Raw genomic sequence first — 19,456 nt, 5'->3', positions numbered from 1 at the left:
GAAAAAAATTCAAGGAAAAATCAGAGAAACACATCGAAGCTCTTTCCTCACCTGTGGCATATCTCATTGGCTCTCAGAACTTGGTTAAAACTAACCATGCTCCCGAGCAGGGTTATTTTCGAAAAACCATCGTACTGTCAAATTTTAACCAAAAAGTTAAAAATTTCGCGAAATGGTTCACAGCCTTAATGGTCGGTTGCTAGGACAAGACAGGGTTGCTTCTTACTCTTCTTCTTCTTATTACAGCCAGCCCGATTGAATATTCTTTGTTACACTCTACACCACTGTTGCCTGCACATATTATTTTAAGAATAACTTCGTTTGCCGAACAACAGCTCCTAAATACGCCACAGTTTTTGCGACCAAAATCATGTTTTGCATTTCATTTTAAAAATTAAAATTCGTGTACAAACAAAACTAATGTAGAACCAAGCATAGAACTACAGAATACAAAAGAAATCAAAATTCGGAAATAACTTATTGTCGTATTCCCACTAATGAGTTTCAGCAACACTGAAAGCGATATCGCGTCATATTTTCCAGTCAACGGTTGCTCGTCGCTTTCAGCCAATCAGAAATTGGATCAATTTTGGCACGTCCTGTCCTAGGCCGGTTGGAATAAACCCAGGTTAAAAAACAAAAACGCTAATAGCACAGAGAACAGACTACCAGGTAATCGACAACAAGTGTGTAAAAGGTTTTTATCAAAAACATTCCATCAAGAAGACTGGCAACTCTGCCAAAAGTCGAGCGACACTAACAGCAATGCTATCTGCCGAGTTAAAGTTGAACTAGCACATACTAGTGTGTGTAAATCAAAATATGGATGTACACGAACACGTATGCAATGCATTTACACGCTCGCACACATCCTTTCCCACCTATAAATGTACACACAGCTTCAACTTTTGTCGGGAGGGGTGCGCTGTTGCTTCTGTTGCTTGTCATTTGTATGGGCGCGAGGAAGAGATGCCAGTCTTCTTGATGGGATGTTTTTGTTTTTATGTAATCTACGAGTAATCCTTCAATAGAGCACCTCTCGAGCAGTAAGTGGCAAACTAAATCTTGATGTCGCTGCCATCGCTGCTATGTAACTCCAGCACAAAGTAATATTGGCGCGACAAAGGTACATGGATATTTTTTGATGCGTTTGGCAAACTCGGCAAACTATTTCTGGAGGGCGCCACAGACAGCTTTTACACACAAAAATTCGATTACTTCCTTCGAGCCTGTTAATCTGTTTTGTTTTGTCATATACATTGGGCATTAGAGCAATAATTAAACCCAAATATGCTTAGGGCATCTTCTACGGTGATCCAAATCCTGGTTTTGGTCCAAATTTTTAGACCAAACAGAAAAACGTTTCCGCACCGGTGTTGTAAATCTAAGTTTATACCAGAGCGAAGTTGTAAACTTTTTACAACTTGTATAACTTTTGGTCTATTTCTGACTGGATTTGGAACAGCGCGAAGGTTGTTTTAAATCTTACAGGTACGGGGGAGTGGCATATGACACGAAAAAAAAACAATGAATATGGTGAAGTTTATAAAGCCATCGCCATTTTTTCAGTAGACTGATTGTGAAATACATTAATCAATTCATCTAAACTAAAATTGCTTCGATTTTATCGCTTGGAGTTGCATTTCTCATATCTGGCATAAACAAACGAAAAGGCGAAATCGAACCATCCTTTGGTTTATTTACATCATGCACCCTTTGTCGATTCGCAACAGGAAATATTTGCATCACCGCTGCGGATTGATCTGAATTGAACCATTTCGCCAGTTCTATTTTCGATTTCGCTGGTCCAAATTTGGTATAACTCTGATCTAAATATAGACCACCGTAGAAGATGCCCTTAATTTGGTTTCAAATCAGACTTCCGTGCGGGAAGCTAATTTTAGGTAAAGGAGATTGCATCTCGGTTAAACTGACAGCATTCAGTTTGAAGCGCAGGTACGGTTTACGGGTCGATCTGTCAAACTGCCCGTATCGTTCATAAATTTCGGGTTCGAGTTGGCGCGAACCCAGGTTAATTTATGAATTCGCTATTAGATTTTGCGTTGTTTTTAACCAAATGTTTATGTAAAATTCAACCGAACGATGTAAACATTCAACTTTACCTATTTGTTCGTAATATTTTACGTAGTGTTGGGTATATTTGCGGTAGAGTGTGGGGGTTTAACTGACAGCGTCGTATCGCCACCAAAAAAGCGAAGCGAAGCCAGATTCTGGGGTTGCCAGATTCGACTGGAAACAGCACCATCAAAATTTTGACGTTTCATAAACAGAAAAATGGAAGAGGCTACATATTATGCGAAAGTTAGATTTTTGTATAATAAACTTTTTCTATTTTGAGATTACAACGGCATACTAGCAATTTTCGCCTTGGGGTATGTGCAGCCCGTAAGGGTTGGTTATATGAAGAGTTCTAGTGCATTGTGTTGCTTGATAAACGATTAAATATAAAAAAGCGCCAGGCTTTTATAAGACAGTTGAGACTTTTGCGGGGCAAATCGCTTCTGTATTTTGTGCGAAAAAAGGTTTGTTGAAAACTAGCCATAATGTGGCCGATGAAGCTGGACATGACACGGGACGAGTGCCGAGGTGTTCTGCGTAGGCTTGGTAAGTGTGCCGTCGTGGATCAACTACAGTCGGTGGTATATAATTAATTTTTATCTTCCGGGCTCAGAGCTGGAGTCCTATTCGAGTATTGTGAGTACATTTCGTGCACAGGGAGGGCTGTGCAAAGAAAAAGCGCGAATACTCGAAGATCTTCGGAGACAGCTACATATATCCCAGGACAGACACAAAGCTGAAGCCCGTCGAGTTGCCAACGATGAAAAATTAACAACGGTGGCAGAACTGTAAGTATCTTTGAAGAGGAATTTCGGTTTTAGTTGGCGTCCCCTAGAAGTAAGCTTGAGGCTACTATACAGTATTTTAGAATTAGAAAAATCTTAGTTATATTTCGATAGCAGCGATGGCATAATATAAGATATCACTCGAACTGATTGCTTTTCGTAAGGTTGAATAATTGTTAAAATACGTAACTATTTATTAAACTTATTTTGATGAAAATGGAATCCCTTACTAGTCAAAGATGTTGGTAACGTTTATCGTTTTTCTTTTGTTATTTGTGGAAAAAATCTGTCTTAACTTAAGCCTATCTCCAAATCCATTAGGTTTCGTTTTTATCATTTAATTTGAATTGAACACATTTAACCAGTTTTGAAGAATGTCCTAGATATTATCGTTTACAATTTATCCTCTAGCGTAAATCTGCACTTAATTTCGAAAATTTGATCTTTATCATAAAATTAGTTTGTTGTAATAAACAATAAATTCAAAATATAAATATTTTTTCTTGCAACCGTAGATAATTTTTTATAGGAACTATTTTCTAACTAATGGTTCGTTTCAATTAACTTCGCAGAATTTCGGGTCCAAACACCTATCAGGACTGGTGCCGAGAAGGTCGCCGAACTTTCCCCATATTACCTCGAACAACACCCTATACAGCATTGACCTATATCGCGAACACGGTCTGCGAACAGATTTCCCGTCAAAATGCCAAATTGCCACATCCATTCGAAACGTGTCAAAACCGATTAGAGAAAGAGCAAGAGGAGGAAGAGAAGCGGAAATTACTCGAAGAGAAACAACAGCAGCAGCTTTTGACACAGTCGCAGCCACAACCTGTGCAATCGGAAGTAGAATCGACTGATGTAATCACACTTACACCACCGTTGGAACCGAATGCCCATACACCCAAGCCAGTTGTGACGGAGGATCCGGTAAAGTATATTTTTCTTGAAAACAATAGATTATGATATGCTCAATTAGCTCTAGTCTGGTAATTTATTAAGATTTAAATCTAGCGTCTAATAACCTTTTTTCTCTTTTTGAAAACAGTTTGTTGAAGCGGCCAACAAGAGTTATATAAATGATTTGAAGAGATCGTACCCTATAGATCCGATCTCTCAGCTATCAGGGAGAGCCCTTGTCGCCGATAAGTCACCGGTGCGAAAGAAACCTCAGTTATATCAGGAACTGCAAAAGCAGGAACCTCTACTTACGCCGAACCCAATTGTAACGTTCCACCATCAGCCACCGCAGTCATTCTCGCTTCAACAGCCACTTTCCCCGCACAAGTCTCTAGCCTCTCCTACTAACTTTGGCACGGCACCGTCGACCAGTAGCAACATCAATAATAATGTAACAAACAATACTAAAACACAAGGTAAGAGTGGCAATAAATCCGAGCGTTCTCGGAAAACGCCAGCTTCATCAAGAAAGAATCAGAACAAATCGAAAACACCATATCAGGCAAACAAACAGTCGAACGCCGCAGGAACAAAAGCTTCGAAAAATGCAGCAATGCCGGAACAGCCTTTGTTGCCACAACAGCAGTTGGTTGGAGTTCCAGCATCCATTGATACTAAAACCGGAGCCAAGAATACTAGCGCGAATAGCCCACACTTAATACACTCGTACGCTAGTCCACTACGACCACACAAGGCTGCACAACATGGTGGAATTTCGGAGATTTCAAACGAACCACTGCAGTTACAAAAGCACCTTACGTCCAATATCACGTATCAATCGCAACAAAGCCAACAATCGTTCGGTATGTCAGTAACAGCTCCGCTGAAGTCACCAACGTTTGTTGCTTCCGCAATTACTGGACAGCAAATACAAAACATACCATCAAATCTAAATTATTCCGGCCAACAGCAACTTCTCCCGTCATCCAAAAAGGATATTCAATACAATCTCACCAAGTTGAATCCCACCAACAACGTTGCTCCGATGAAGAACAATTTAAACATACCGTTGAAGCAGTCCAGTTCATCCCTTTCGCAAGGAAAAACGCACCCACTATTGAACTATCAGAAAAAATCACCCTCAAAGAATGTGTTGATACCGACTTCTTCCGCTACAGCTGCTGCTCTGGCCAGTCTCGGTATTCCCAAGCCGATACAAAGAAAAGATAACCCGTTGCCAGTTGGCGGTAAATTTCAGGATGTCGAACAAATAGGCCATTTAAATCCAGCTGATATTCCGAACCCGAAAATCGTATTTTCAACGGCCGGCAGCAATCAGCAAGCTGCGCCCAGTAGGCCATCAGCTGGAAGCCAGATTACGATTCTTGATCAAATTACATTGCATCCACCAAACACGCCATTGATCCCGCCATCTACAGCAGTACCTCAGCAGGTTTCACTCGCCTCTTCATCCGTAACATTAGCCAATTTTGCAACAAACACGATAACGCCGATCACACCAATCAGTGTATCAGCGCCTTTGAAACCGATCGGAACGACGGCTGCCAGCAAAATAGTTGCACTGAAGGGGCCTAATTTGGCTGGTTTCACTCCAGTCAAGGGTGGAAACAAATTGTCCGTGCACAAACTGCAGCTGGTCCCCATCGGTCAACCGGGCGGTAAAAACAACGTAATTGTGCTTCCAGCAAAAACCGCTACGGCTTTGAATCCAGGGCAAAAAATTACTATTCCGAAAAGTGTCATAGACACGAGCTCAACCGTTAGTCCACCGAAAGTTATCGTTCAACAGCAGCCTGATTTGAATAACATAGTTGTTCTGGATATTGGTTCGGATCAACAGAAGCTCAAGGCGACCAATTTGATTGGTCAGCAGCAGCAGAACTTATCAGCGAGTGTCAAATCGGTCATCACAGAGGACACGCCAGTTGATATTGTTACAACCCCGTTGGATGTAGTAACAGGAGCGGTTAAGTTGCAAGAGCTCTCGAAAGGCTTCCATCCGATGTCCGCGGCTGGTTCTCCGTTGACTGAAAAAATGGTCAAACCTCAGCCAACGTATTCATCCAGCACCACGATAGCGGCAACGACCGTCTCCAAATACACCACAAACAGCGCAACAAAAACCACAAAATTTGAAGCTGATAGCACAGCCTCTGGACCGTCGCTGACAGTCACCCGCAAAACGAAAACAAATCATCGTTCGACGGCAGCAGTGTCCGCCTCCCCGAGCACCGTTGTACAAAGTAGCAAATCTACAAAACTGAAGCCAACCGCTGCTGTTGCTAGCTCTACAACTACCCCGGCAGAGGAGCCACCCTCGACAAGCAGAGCGTCAGTGATGAGCACAACCGACTGGGAATTGGAACTGGACCAAGCGAATCAGATTACCCCACTCAAGACCAGCAACGTAATCGCAAAAGCACCTCCGAAGCCAGCCATCAAACCCAAGCCGGCAGTTTCAGCTGTTACAATTTCCAAACCAGTCGCACCCTCCTTCCCAGCGAGCAGCAGTTCGCGCAAGGCTCCACCGCAACCACTGTCCTCTAGTTCGATTAGCTCAACCTCATCCTCTAATGCTTCAAAACTTGCAATAACAATTGGACAATCCGGCGCTTCGTCGGACACTAGAATAGCACCACCGCCTCCACCTCCTACAGCACAACAAAGGCCCACTTTGCCGCTTCCCACCATGCCGCTCGCGGTTCCAACCTCAACGCCTAAAGCTAAGCAATCCCAGCTGCTGTCTGCGATGACCACGACTTCGCCGAATGAGCGAAGTGACGACACGTCGGCCACTGATTCGGCCGACGCCGAAGAAGATCCGGAGGAGGGAATTGGCGACGAAGAAGACGATGATCCGATTGAAGAGGAAGCGGAGGAGATGATCATTGTCGATGAGCATCACTTCAATGCTGTGATTGAAGAAGAAGCGGAGTTGGACGAAGCATTCAACGAGCAGGAGCTCGACGGTGAACGAGTGGAAATCGTTAACGTCGGATACGGTAAGGAGTTGTAATGTGGATAGCCTTTTGGTTTGTTTTTTTCGATTTTGTTTCATCTCCAAACTTATTCCAGAAACATCTCGAGCGTTGATTGCTGATTTGGAGGATACGGAGACTGCCGCTGTAGCAGAAAGTGCTACTCGCGGTAAAACCGGTGCCGAACTCAATCCTTCAACCATGAACTTTGAGCAGTTTATTGTGGACACCGAAGGTGACACAGAAAACGGACCAAGCAATGTGGAGAAAGCCACAACGGTGGACTCGAGGACGGCAGCAACACCGGGAAATGGAAAAAATATTATGTTTGAAATGTTGGAAATCGATGCCGAGGGGAACAAACACACGCGCACATTGTCCTACGAAGAAGCGTTGGCCGAAGGACAACTACCGGCGACGGAGGCCTTGCTGGCCGGTTCCACCAAGGGTACTACTGCTGGTGGCTTGTCATCGGGATCGGGGACGGCGAAAAGCAAAACGAAACCACACTCGCAAGAGCGCAGGTAAGGTGACGCAATATATATTGTAGGTTGATAGAATTTCGTTTGCGTTTGCACCCTTACGAACAGAGCCATACTGATAGTGAAAAAGAAGATTAACCAACCTCTGCCTGATAATGCAAGGTTGGATTGTATTTATTTTTTAGTCGTAAGGATCGTTCCACTCGAATGTGAGTGTGCAGTCATATTCTGATTGGCAATTGCGCGATTGTAGCATTACAGACAGACAGACAACCGTATCGAGGGAGCTACAAATAATATTACGTTACACAAGTGTTGACTTTATTTCTACACATTGACTGGGATGAGATATTGATAGATGTAGTGTTGTGTGTCCCAAAATTGCAGAACACATTCTGGACCTGGTAATTTTCTCCGCTAATACGTATTGAGTTCGAGATGATTACTTTCTATTCGGTAGGTGTAAGGTTTAATCTTGCTTAGGGACGGTAAAACAAATAGAATTACAGAGGAATTCTGGTGGCAAATTGTTAAGTTGTTGTAAGGCAGAAAATATAACTGATTGCTAAGTATACTAAGTATGATTTTATATTTTAAATTTATACGATCTTTAGAGCAGCTTGTTACTTTCGTTCCAGTGTTATCATAAAATATAACTTACATTTTTTATATAAGTTTCAATAGTTTTATGCGTGTTTTACACCGATTTTTTATGACAAAATTTCAACAGACGCAGAGATCGTGGCAAATGAAAACAATGCAATTATATTTTTTGACTTGTCTTAATCTTATGAGCAAAGCGGGAAAGAAATAGTGGGGCAATATAGTAGTAAAAGATGTCAAAATCTATAATTCTGTTGCATTCTTTTACCGTGTTGGAATGACTGTTATCAAAATAATACGAATGAAGTCGACCTCATTCATATTTCAAGAGTAGGACACATGAGATTAGGTCTGTGTTTTGTAAATTGATTTCAAGTTTGTATTTTACGACTACTTAAATCAATAGTTTAATTTTGAGATAAAGTGCATCGTTGAAATTATATATTTTTTATTTTCCTTACATCATTACGATGATACGATTGTGCGGCATTATACCTCGAAGAAATTAGGTAAACGAACACGATCTCCATGGACTCGATCACCCTCGTATTTAGATCAAACTTAATACACCAGAATTTTTTTTAATGTAGTAGAGCAGGTCATGATGCTTCATTATCCTCGAGTCTTTCAAGCTCACAGTTCGGAAAAATATTTCCAAGGAATGAACAGTTTTTCCAACTGCAGCAGTAGATTTCCGTCCTTCAATGGACAAATACAGGATCAATGTCAATTTTAAACCGAATGGTGCGCTGTATTTCAATTATGTACCTATACGCAAGATATGAAAACATTTGCCAGGAGGATGGAAGGCGCCCCGACGAAGCACCTCGATGAGCACCTGAATGGCGCCCAGGAGGAGAACCATGACGGTGGAGAAGCATTTTCATCGATGAGATAAACTGGCCACTCGTATGTACCGGTTAATTGTTATAATTTGGGATACAGAACAGCTACGAAAGAAATGAAAAGATGAGGTTATCTACCAGCTCAAGTTGGACTGTTCGATCATCATTCTCAATGGTGCCTACAAAGTGTTGACATAAATCATTTTCCACCGACCAATTGTGAGTCGATTTGAGGAAATTCATGAAGCCGGCTTCTTTCAAAAAGACGGTAAATACAGAATTTCCACATACCATTTATACGTTGACTTCAAAGCTACATATGATATTGTCGACCGAAAAGAGCTATGGAAAATCATGGATGAGAACTGCTGTCTCAGAAAGGTGATCAAACTGATTCAGTGTACGATGGATTGTGCACAGTGCTGTGTTCGGAGTTTCCTAAAAAACGAATGCAAGTAACGATCTTTGGTGGCGTACAGGAGAACGGAGCATGGAGGCGGAGAATAAACCATGAACTCGCGCATCTGGCTACAGCTGGACGGATACGACAGGCAGGGCATGCTGCAAGAATGCCAGACAACTGCCCTGCAAAGATGGCGTTTGTTGTAAATCCGGTAGGAATTAGATGACCAGGAGCGCAACGAGCAAGATGGTTAGACCAGGTGGAGCGAGAGCTGACGTGTCCAAGGAGTTGAAGAGTCGTAGCCCACAACCGAGTGAATTAGGAAAATTTTGTTCATCAGGTTAGTCTTAGGACGGAAAACCAATTAGGTGAAGTGAACGTGGTTAAAGCTGACTTGTGAGTGTTGCGATGATTTATGAATTGGTTACAAATAGCCCTGAACTGACTGAATGGATACAAGTTCTTGACACAGCACGAGCCACGCCGGCTCTGAGCTGCTAGAGGAGGAAGAGCAGGCTGGCCGTTAAAACTAAAGCAGGCAATCGTTAGCTCGCTGTCTCTGATGTGAAGAAATTCTACGCTCGTCGTGATGGACTTCAGCTTGTCGACAATTGTATGATGTTCCGCAAAAGAATCGTTATTACCATTCGGGCATCGAATGCATGATATATATTGGAAGACCACTTTCGTATCGTGGTCGATACCTACCAAACCCTGGGACCGTATCCACATTGATTATACTGGACCGATAATCCCCCGATTTTACCTGTAGTCTTTTTCGAAGTGGTTAGAGATCTTCCAGACACAATCAATTCTACAATAATTGAATTACCACGAGAAACATTTGCTCGCTAAGGCAATCCAATCACTCTGGTTTCGGGGGGCAGTTGTATACGGCAACGGGTAAATGATTCCCTGAAGCAAGTACACAAGAAGCTAAGTGAAGAGGATAATCCGCCAACCCTAGAGCATCTCCCAACGTTCCTCTCGTATATCGAATGACGCCCAATAAAAATTCGATTCTCTTGAAGGCTCCAGCAGAAGCTTTCCTTGGTAGATCTATTAGAAGTACTCTAGATATCCTGAAGAAATCATTCAACAGTCTCAAATGAGAAGTAGTACAAGTAGTTTAATCCTCGACTCGGAGCCGTTAGGCAGGAATTCCATCTTTACGACCTAGAGTATGCTGAATCTCTTAACGGTGCCAGTTCGAGCGTAAAGGATCCACAAATTACCGTACGATACGTACTAAGGGGGAAATCTAGCAGAGCAGTACAGTACATTTAACACAACTGAAACATGACTGGCAAAACTAAAGACTATTTCTGTGACACGGCCATAGTTTTGGTATATTTTAATCATTTTATTTTGCTTGCTTCAAGACATGAAATCATATTGAAAAGATTCAAATTAAAATTTCACTCGAGTTTTATTACTTTTCATTTTTCTAAAGCTTTAAAAGCTTTAAGCCGTGTTTTCCTGTGAGACGGTTAAAATTAATTTTTTTTTTTGAGGATTTGTCGCACAGTCTGCCAAAATAAATTACACCCATGATTATTTGTTGAACTCGTTGTAAAACAAAAGCACTGTAAATTGTACATACTATTAACAAGTTCAGTAGATTAACACGCAGGAAATCGGTTAGTAAACCTTTTAGCTAAGCAAATATAACACAAGTGTCGAGTACGTAGCGCATCATAGTTTAGTATAGTTTCATAAAGCAGCAGCATAACTTACGTGCATTATTCGTTGTTTGCCTAAGCGCATTAGTATCAGCAGAGTGGATGCTGAAATCTCATAAACTGTACAGAGTAACTTTCATTAGCAAGGTTGAAAATCAATTGATTTCGCACACACATCAACATTTTCAACATATAGTTCTAGTAAAAGCAAGTAAATTCGATAGGCATATTGATTGTGATTAATAGGAGATGTTGGTGGTTTGTAAAGGTGGCTCTTGTTTTGCGCGCTGTCGAAGCTAAATTCTGTACAGAATATAAGCAAACAAAATTAAGTAATTTAGGGAAGAAGGTATTCCCTCACAATGGTATAGAAACCAGCGAATCCAACAAAATAAGAGAAAACGAAAACAATGTACACAACTTTTTACTTAGCGATAAGCGTTCTAGATGATAAGAAAAAACTAGTTCTACTTACTTCACCACGGCAAAATCAGAACTCTATTTTGTGTCACCCGAGAAAGGAAACCTAACGTTTTGTATGACATCCCTCACAAAGCAAAGCAGCAAGTGCATATATTATCAAATAAAACAATGATTATTTACACAACAACAGGAAGGAAACAATCGCGTTTGGGAATGCTGATTCAGTTTAATTTCAGTTTCGGTCGCTCTCATAAATAGGCCGCTCCAAACGACACCGGCTTCAGACAAAAACAATGAAAACAAAAGCATTAAAATAAATTATCACAATATTTATATATTGAATAGTGACAAACTCTACACATAGTGGATCAGAAAAGATGTATAAAAACCCATTGTAGTGACAGTAGCAAACGGATATTATTGTACATCTCATCATCTTTTTGAAAAGAAATAAAATTTTAATTAATGATAATTGCTAGTTTATTGGCTTTGCTTTGAATTGAGGCCGTTCTGAATCATCGTTATTAATACGTGGCTAGCAGACCATGAAAGTTCACAATTGACAGACATTTGCTAACATTTAAAATTTGTTCTACAATTTAGTTCATATTTCATTATCAACTTTTATTTCTTATGGGACACTTTGTTTGTGTTGCACTATCAACTAATAATCGTAAATCACTGTATGGTCGGCGAATCAATTTGATTGATCAATAAGCTCGCTCCTTGATAAAAGCAGAATGTTTTTAAATGCTGCTGAAAAAAATAACTGCATTGTGTGTGTTCAACTTTGAAATATCATTACTTGGTCACAGCGTGAATGGCTTCCGCTAAATAGTCAACGTTCTTAGATGTAACGCCTGCCATCGAGATGCGACCATCTTTGGTTAGATACACACTGAAATCCTTGGTCAGCCGTTCGCATTGCTGCTGGTTCATACCGGTAAAGCAGAACATACCAATCTGATCGGTAATATGTTGCCAGTTTCGAGACGACCCGAGTTTTTTCAGATTATTCTGCAGGGTCGATCGTACCGAGATAATACGATCAGCCATCAGTTTAACATCCTTCAACCATTCTTGGCGCAGACCGGAATCGGACAGAATTTCCGTAACCAGCCTAGCACCATGAATCGGAGGATTAGAGTACATCGGACGAATCAGAATCTTTATCTGAGACATAGTACGATCAGCTTCTTCCTTACTTGAGCAGATCAATGAAAATGCTCCAGCACGCTCACCATAGAGACCCATATTTTTCGCAAAACTCTGGGCCAAGGCAATTTGATGACCGTCCTTCAAAAATGCACGCACAGCAAGCGCATCCTTGGCGACATCTCCACTGGCAAAGCCCTGATAGGCCATGTCGAAAAATGGAAACAGTTTTCGCTTTTTCACCACCGCAGACATTTCTGCCCATTGTTCCGGTCGTGGATCGACTCCTGTTGGATTATGCGCGCATGCGTGCAGTAATACTACGGAATGCTCAGGAATTTTCTGAAATAGAACAAATAAAATAAAAATACTTGACCTCGTTCTAAACAAACGCATAAGAATCGTCACTTACAAAACAACACCGTTTAGCTGTGTGTTTTGTTAAGTGTTATCAGCTTGCAGCTCGATTCTTTGACGTAGTCTATCTGTATAAAATAATCAACAATTTACGATGCGATGCACTTACCGAGAGGTCTTCCAATGCTCCCTTGAAGTCGAATCCACAAGTGGCAGGATCGTAGTACCGATAAGCCTTAACATTTAGTCCCGAATGCCGAAAGATGGGACCATGGTTGCCCCAGGATGGTGTCGGCAGATATATATCCTTCGATCCAGGGAAAAAATTTGCCAAAAATGCGCCACCAACTCGCAGCGCACCGGTTCCACTAATACCCTGAACCGTGGCATTCTGTCCATTCGCTACGTGTGAGCTATCATCTCCGAGCGCCAACAAAATGCTCTGTTTGCAGAACTCTGCCGTTCCGCTGATTGGCGAATATTCTTTGTCCAGCTTCTTATCCGTTAGGCGTTGTTCGGCCTTCAGAACACTTGGAAGTACAAACGGCTTACCGTTGTCGTCCCGATAAGCTCCAACGCCTAGGTTGATTTTCTTTGGATTAGTATCGCGCTTGTAGGCCTCCGTCACTCCCAGAATGACGTCCGGAGGACCCATCTGAACTGCGCTCCACCATGAGCTAGAAACAAAATATTAAAAAAAAACTTTATCCCATGGTACTAAGTACACAGTCATCGACACAAGAAAATTGTTTACAAGTTTTCTATTTATAGTTTCCAAAGAAAAATGTTAGATAATATGGATAACTCTGTGTCTATGGGAGACACGATAACGAAGGTCTTGCATCAGAAAAATGACTCTGTTGATTGTAGCACGCTGGAGCCTCATGAAACATACGTAATTTTTATAGATACTAATCAAGATAGGAGCAAGTATATCACTTTCTTAGATAATGAATGTTTGTTCCAATGTACGACCTTCGAAACAGACTAAAGGTCAATTTCCTTAAGCAATGCTAATTCGATCGGAATATCTCCATGATTAATTATTGACGTTTTTTGCTTTCTTTCTTACCATGATCGAGGTCCAACGTAGTTTCCAAAACTGGCCGGATTTTGCAGCAAACTTGCTGACCGCTGAAGTACCTTTGAACATGCCATTTCCCTAAACCTAATTTTGCAAGTTAAAATATATATTGAGTAGTTTATTACAAATATCCTATTTGGTAAAATCAATTTTCAGCGTTAAGGTTACCTTTTCAATCTAATGCAAATTGTGGAATGAATATAGAGTAACAAATACAAAATGCTCAGCGAGAAGCAAGTAAATTCGCGAAAGTACCGCACCACTCTGGCTCTACAACCGCAACCGGGCACAAATCGAAACTAAAGTAAAACGAAGACGATGATGATTGATGATTGACCGAATTCGCGATATCGCGTTGATGGTGTTGGTGATTGCTTCAGGTTTTGATTAAGAAAGACAGAGAGGCATCTATTTTTGCTTTTGTTTTCAGGCACGGGTTGACAGTTCGAAACGAGATTTTGTATAGGTGCGAGTAGCCCGTGAAATCCCTTTTGTTGCTGCCAAGGCTGCTGACGTCAACGCTAATTCTAAACTAACAATCGAAAAGGGCCTAACGCACTGAACAGGCTGAACAGAAGCGAAAATTAAAATTAGTGCAGATTGCAGTGATTAAAATCTACTGTTTTACCCAGGGCTGTAAAACTGTCAAAATTTTGCGGACTAAACATCAATGGACGGCGAAAACTTGGAACCATCCAGTATACCGAAAATAACAGCTAATATTAGTTAAATTATAGCTAAAAGGCTGTGTTTAACTGCTTTCTAATTAGTTTCAGTAGTCTTAAAATGAATAAACCTTTAAGTAGGCACCAGAACCGAAAGTACCAAAACCAATGAGTGGGATATGGACAATTTATGTAGTTTGACAGCCACACCACCCCGCTGGTTTCACCTGACTCACTGCGAATATACGTGTTATTGATAAAAAAAACCTAACCATACCGTTTTATTCGTTTATAACGCATATGCAGCCAATATCGATACCAAACGATTTTTTATAAGTTGTGCTTTTTCTATTGCATTTAACATGTAAAAAGTAGCATAAATAACAATTCAGCATAATATTCAACAATATTAGTTGCACACTTACAGCAAAATCAAAATGGAAATGTCCAAATTATTGTGATTTGCAGCAATTTTGCGAGTTATTTTTTGAGCTTTTCTCGGCCTATCTGTTACCCACTTCTTGTAAACTGCGTACCCGCTTTATTAATAAAACAAATTCGTCAGCTGGAAGCAACCTCTATTCTAGCCTCGTCTGCTTAATCAAACTTCAGCCACAGGGACAGAAAAAATCATTATTTTTGTTTAGTTATTTTGACATTTCGGCAGATGAGAAAAAATATAAAGAAAAACAAGAGTGGAGCGAATGGAGTGAGAAAATTACAGCACCATTACATTTCGACGGAAAACATGGAAATTCGAGTTAACTGTTTGCAATATTTGCTAAAACTGCACTAGTGATATTTAGTCATCATGAATATCAAATTCGATACCAGTGAATTTACACGTCGTCTAAAGCGCACTTTCGACGGGAACATATCCTATCGAAAATTATTTTTGTTATTGTTCTTTGCTGCCGTTTTTCTACTCTATATCGGACCTTCCTTTTTAAGGTGGCTTTTTGGACATAATGAACCGGTTAAAGGTGAATCAGTTAAAATAATTTTATTCGGTTTAATGTAAATATTTACAATTTACAACCATGATCCGTAACAGATAATACAATTCGCTGCATGGATGACCGGTTGACGCCCTTCTACTTGCAAAACTTGGAGTATAATGTAAACATACGGCATCAGCCAGTTTTTCCTTACGAGCACAATGCAATTCCGTACGTTGGAAATGGTTTCTTCGGATTAGAAATTCAAGAAGACGCACATCTCAATGTATTTAAAGGCCGGGCCTTGCTACAGTCGGTAAATTATCATCCGATTGTTAGCGTCGCTGCCGGTGGCTCCGAAATGCACCGCGAAGCCACGGTTGTGGAATACACAAGTGGAATCGTGCACCGATTCCAGTGCTTTTCGGAGGGTCATTTCGCTTCCTATCAGTACTATGCTCACAGGACGATGCCTTCGGTACTGGTACAAGAAATACAGATTACCAATACTAAAAATCAACTAGTGGACGTTGAGCTGATAGTACCGAGAATTTCCGATTGGCCAACTGCAATTACCAAGAGTATTAAGTAAGTTTTCGAAAGGCACTATGTGCGTAAGGCTAAAAAATTTTTTATTGCAGATTACAGCATGGGTCCTCAATCCTGGATTACCAGGTTATAACTGGATTAGTTGAAATGTCCACGCCCGCCGGTGGAATGTCTGAAGACAAACGTGTTAGAATAGTTACAATTGTTGCTCGCAAAATGTCTCGTGTAATAACTTTGAAGAAACGTGGGACCACAAAGTTAGAACTGCTGTTGGCCATTAATTATTCCGAACCTATTCAAAGAGATAAATATCCAACGCAAAAGGAAATAACCGAGCAATATGCAATTGATGCAATGAGCAAAGCACTGCAGGCGGCTGAACACGGAGAGCACAATGCTTATTACGCACTTAAACGAGACCACGTAAAGGTTTGGAACAGCTTGTGGGAAACCGGATTCCATATCAGTACGTCAAAGGCCGAGAATACGCTGAACGGTAATGACATAAACGCAACTATGTACGCGGTTATTTCTCACAGCAGGGCGTACGAGTTTGAAAATTTGAGCAGTTCTCAACGAAAGATGGACATAGCTAAGGCATTAACATACGCAGAAGGATGCTACGACAGCTATCACACGTTACAGGCGGAAAATTTGTGGAAGAAAATGAGCAATCTAGAAGAGATGAACAACGTGGTCGCTTCTTGGATGTTAACACTGGAAAAGCAAGGATGTCACAATCTCCTCAAAGCCGGAGCGAGCGGTGTTATCCAAGCGATGGTTCTTAGCTTCGGAGGTTTTCGATTCAGCAACCAACATCTAGAGCTAAATATACACCCCAAGTTTTTGCACCGAGATTATGATTTCCGTCGACTAAACTATGGCAATATGACTCATGTGAATGTTTCAATTGCTGTTCGTGATGATAATAAAGCCGTCCTATATGTAGCACTGGATCGGTCAGACCGAACCTATTACGCTTGCGACGCCGGCTGTCTGGACATACCGATTCAGTTGGGTCCCACTCGCACTCTATTTCCAGTGAAACTAACCGAACCGCTTACTTCAATTCTCTACATCACATCCGATAAGGCACATATGGAAGACTTGCGTCACGCAATACACGTGAAAGAAGTTGTAGAAGCTCCAGCTCACGAACATCACGTGATCGCTTTACATAAGCACGGTCACTCGCTGGGCGGACTTCCAACCTTGTTTTGGGTTTCAATCTTCGTTATCATCATCGTGTTTCATGTATTTCTCTGCAAGCTAATAGTGAAGGAATACTGCGAGCCTCCGGATAAAATGCGTTATCGGTACAGTAAACCGTAGAATGTTAACTTTTCGTTGAGCTCTTGTAATGCTAGATTAATAAGTACAATTCCGCAATAAATGTGACGATAAGACCCTCCAATAATCATTTTAAATACTTGAAGAAGCACTTTTACATTATTTTTTAATGGAAGACGCAGATTGTCTGAGCTCTGAGCTAATTGATGCTGCAATAATTACAGAAAACAAAATCATCTAGAGATTAGCAGCTTTATTTGTACCGTTAAAAATACATACGTGAATTCGGCGCTTAATATTTAATTAGAAATGTGTAGTTTACCTCCTCTTTTTTTAGTAAGGTCTTGGCGGAGGTCCGCCACGCATCATGCCTGGTGGTGGCCCCCGCATTGGTGGTGGTGCTCCGCGAGCCATTCCAGCCATAGGATTCATTCCACCCGGTCCGGGCATCATACCAGGTGGTGGTCCTCCTGGCATCATCGGTCGCATTTGCGGCGGCGCCGAAACTTGTCCGCCACGACCGACCGGTGCCATGTGCTGTTGGGACGGACCACCCACACCACGTACCGGTCCCTGAAGTCCGGCAGGCACACCGGCTATATTGGCTGGCATTCCACGTCCAGCAACGCGTCCCATACCGGGACCGGGAGCACCACCAGGAATTGGTACGCGGGGAAGACCTTCCTCCGGCGGTGGTGGACCTTCGACCGTTAGAGATACGATGTTACCGCCCCGCAACAGCACGAAACCTAGGACGCGCTTTTCCTCCCTTTCCGGTAGTTTGGTATTCTTCGGTTTAATTTTGCGGAATTCTTCGCAGTCTCCGAGAATAAGATTCATGTGCTTGTCGAACGCCTTGAAAGTGCCAATGAAAGTACGAGAGTCCTGCAGCACGATCCGCACCCGATAGTTCAGGAGCTGGATCATTTTGTTGTTCTTGCCGATCGTCTGTAAATGTTATTAACCATGAGTGATAGGGTATATATATGCAGTGGTGAATTAGGCTGAGCGATCCTCAAATATGCATAGTAATGTTTGCTAATATTTTGAATATTCTAGGGAAACGTACAAAAATACTGCCATTTTGCGATTCTAATTCTAACCTCTATGTACGATTACCATCGCTCTGAACGAAAGCCGAGCTAATTGACTATGAGACAAGGACACTTAGCTATACTTACCATTTTGACTATCAGCACTTTCAACACGGGTCAATTCTCAAAAAACAAAAGTATTTCTTGTAATTTTTAGATCAAATCTAGTCCTAAATAAATTTACTTCAAACAGATGAATGTCGTCGACCGAGGCGGTATATTTTTCTCAAGCCTTTTACGATCAGAGTTGCCAGATTGTTTTCGATGAAATTTATTTGCATGGTGCAGGGATACCAGACATTTTAAGTTTTTTTGCTACACTGAATTCGAGCAGTTTATATTCTGGTTTTCGAGTGCTTGCAGATGCAAACCTTGATGCAGACGTCTGAGCCGAACCATTTAAAAAAATCAGGCATTTCGATATAGAATTAACAAAAATACGAATTTCGCAGACAACACAACACACAACGAGTGAGAGTTATTTTTTGCCGGACCATAGGAGGTGTAATTTGTTAGAAGTTATAAGTTTTATTCATTAAGACCATTTTTATGTCAGATGAAATATCCTAATATATGTAGGGGAAGGGCGGTAAAGACGGACACTGCGGGAAAGACGGACACTTGTCATATTTCATAAACAATAATTTTTTGAAGCAAATCAATGATGGGAAATGTTTCTATAGATTGAATTAACACTTTTGAAATAAACTGCCGATTTTTAGCAGCGTAACTGACAAATTATTAAGCAAAACAAAGAAAAAATGCGTATATACGCTAACCGATGTAATTTTGTGCGTGAAGAAAATAGCTGGTAAATCGTTAAAAAACAACATGTTCATGCTAAACCGACGACATTGCGTTAGTTTGATCTTTCACTGAATATCCATTGGAAACCTAGTGAATTTTTGAATATTCAGTAAAAAGTTATTGAAGTTTGAAAAAATTGTATCCAAGTCGGGAAAGACGGACACCCAACGGTAGGGAAAGACGGACACACAGATTTTGAACAAAATGGGTTCACAACAACGCCCAACAACGATTTAACATTGCAAATACTTTCATATTATATATGTAAAAGTAACCAGAAGTCATATAACAGTTGGAATGAGCCAACTTTTAG

The 19,456-nt window shown here is 41.1% G+C and overlaps 4 protein-coding genes across 4 annotated transcripts; 2 read left to right on the top strand and 2 right to left on the bottom strand.

Annotated features, from left to right (window-relative positions):
* Positions 1-2,392: 2,392 nt before the first annotated feature.
* On the top strand, positions 2,393-7,880 carry LOC128742710 (BRCA2-interacting transcriptional repressor EMSY). Its single transcript, XM_053839151.1, has 5 exons — positions 2,393-2,625; positions 2,693-2,867; positions 3,437-3,797; positions 3,916-6,790; positions 6,864-7,880. The coding sequence occupies exons 1-5, from the start codon at positions 2,565-2,567 to the stop codon at positions 7,292-7,294; spliced, it is 3,903 nt and encodes a 1,300-aa protein (XP_053695126.1). The 5' UTR covers positions 2,393-2,564; the 3' UTR covers positions 7,295-7,880.
* Positions 7,881-11,796: 3,916 nt separating this feature from the next.
* LOC128741805 (aspartate aminotransferase, mitochondrial) lies at positions 11,797-14,080 on the bottom strand. Its single transcript, XM_053837862.1, has 4 exons — positions 13,969-14,080; positions 13,789-13,884; positions 12,886-13,393; positions 11,797-12,701 (listed from the first exon to the last, which is right to left on the bottom strand). The coding sequence occupies exons 2-4, from the start codon at positions 13,872-13,874 to the stop codon at positions 12,006-12,008; spliced, it is 1,290 nt and encodes a 429-aa protein (XP_053693837.1). The 5' UTR covers positions 13,875-13,884; positions 13,969-14,080; the 3' UTR covers positions 11,797-12,005.
* Positions 14,081-15,175: 1,095 nt separating this feature from the next.
* On the top strand, positions 15,176-17,358 carry LOC128742476 (uncharacterized protein KIAA2013 homolog). The gene is made up of 3 exons (XM_053838849.1): positions 15,176-15,448; positions 15,520-15,991; positions 16,045-17,358. The coding sequence occupies exons 1-3, from the start codon at positions 15,277-15,279 to the stop codon at positions 17,282-17,284; spliced, it is 1,884 nt and encodes a 627-aa protein (XP_053694824.1). The 5' UTR covers positions 15,176-15,276; the 3' UTR covers positions 17,285-17,358.
* A 136-nt stretch (positions 17,359-17,494) lies between these two features.
* Positions 17,495-18,556, bottom strand: LOC128743295 (small nuclear ribonucleoprotein-associated protein B). Its single transcript, XM_053839845.1, has 2 exons — positions 18,424-18,556; positions 17,495-18,190 (listed from the first exon to the last, which is right to left on the bottom strand). Exons 1-2 carry the CDS (start codon positions 18,424-18,426, stop codon positions 17,576-17,578), a joined length of 618 nt encoding a protein of 205 aa, XP_053695820.1. The 5' UTR covers positions 18,427-18,556; the 3' UTR covers positions 17,495-17,575.
* Between the last annotated feature and the right edge of the window lie 900 nt (positions 18,557-19,456).

The sequence above is a fragment of the Sabethes cyaneus genome, chromosome 3, assembly GCF_943734655.1.
Source record: "Sabethes cyaneus chromosome 3, idSabCyanKW18_F2, whole genome shotgun sequence".
Lineage (NCBI taxonomy): Eukaryota > Metazoa > Arthropoda > Insecta > Diptera > Culicidae > Sabethes > Sabethes cyaneus.
The sequence above is the reverse complement of the archived record's forward strand: the minus strand, read 5'-3'. Positions and strand labels throughout refer to the sequence as shown.

Coding starts and splice junctions, on each gene's coding strand:
- LOC128742710 (XM_053839151.1), top strand. CDS start 2,565: ATGTGGCCGATGAAGCTGGACATGACACGGGACGAGTGCCGAGGTGTT. Junction 2,868..3,436: donor TTAACAACGGTGGCAGAACT/GTAAGTATCTTT, acceptor TTAACTTCGCAG/AATTTCGGGTCCAAACACCT. Junction 3,798..3,915: donor CAGTTGTGACGGAGGATCCG/GTAAAGTATATT, acceptor TTTTGAAAACAG/TTTGTTGAAGCGGCCAACAA.
- LOC128741805 (XM_053837862.1), bottom strand. CDS start 13,874: ATGGCATGTTCAAAGGTACTTCAGCGGTCAGCAAGTTTGCTGCAAAAT. Junction 13,394..13,788: donor TACGTTGGACCTCGATCATG/GTAAGAAAGAAA, acceptor TTTTGTTTCTAG/CTCATGGTGGAGCGCAGTTC. Junction 12,702..12,885: donor GAGCATTGGAAGACCTCTCG/GTAAGTGCATCG, acceptor GTTCTATTTCAG/AAAATTCCTGAGCATTCCGT.
- LOC128742476 (XM_053838849.1), top strand. CDS start 15,277: ATGAATATCAAATTCGATACCAGTGAATTTACACGTCGTCTAAAGCGC. Junction 15,449..15,519: donor ACATAATGAACCGGTTAAAG/GTGAATCAGTTA, acceptor GATCCGTAACAG/ATAATACAATTCGCTGCATG. Junction 15,992..16,044: donor GCAATTACCAAGAGTATTAA/GTAAGTTTTCGA, acceptor TTTTTATTGCAG/ATTACAGCATGGGTCCTCAA.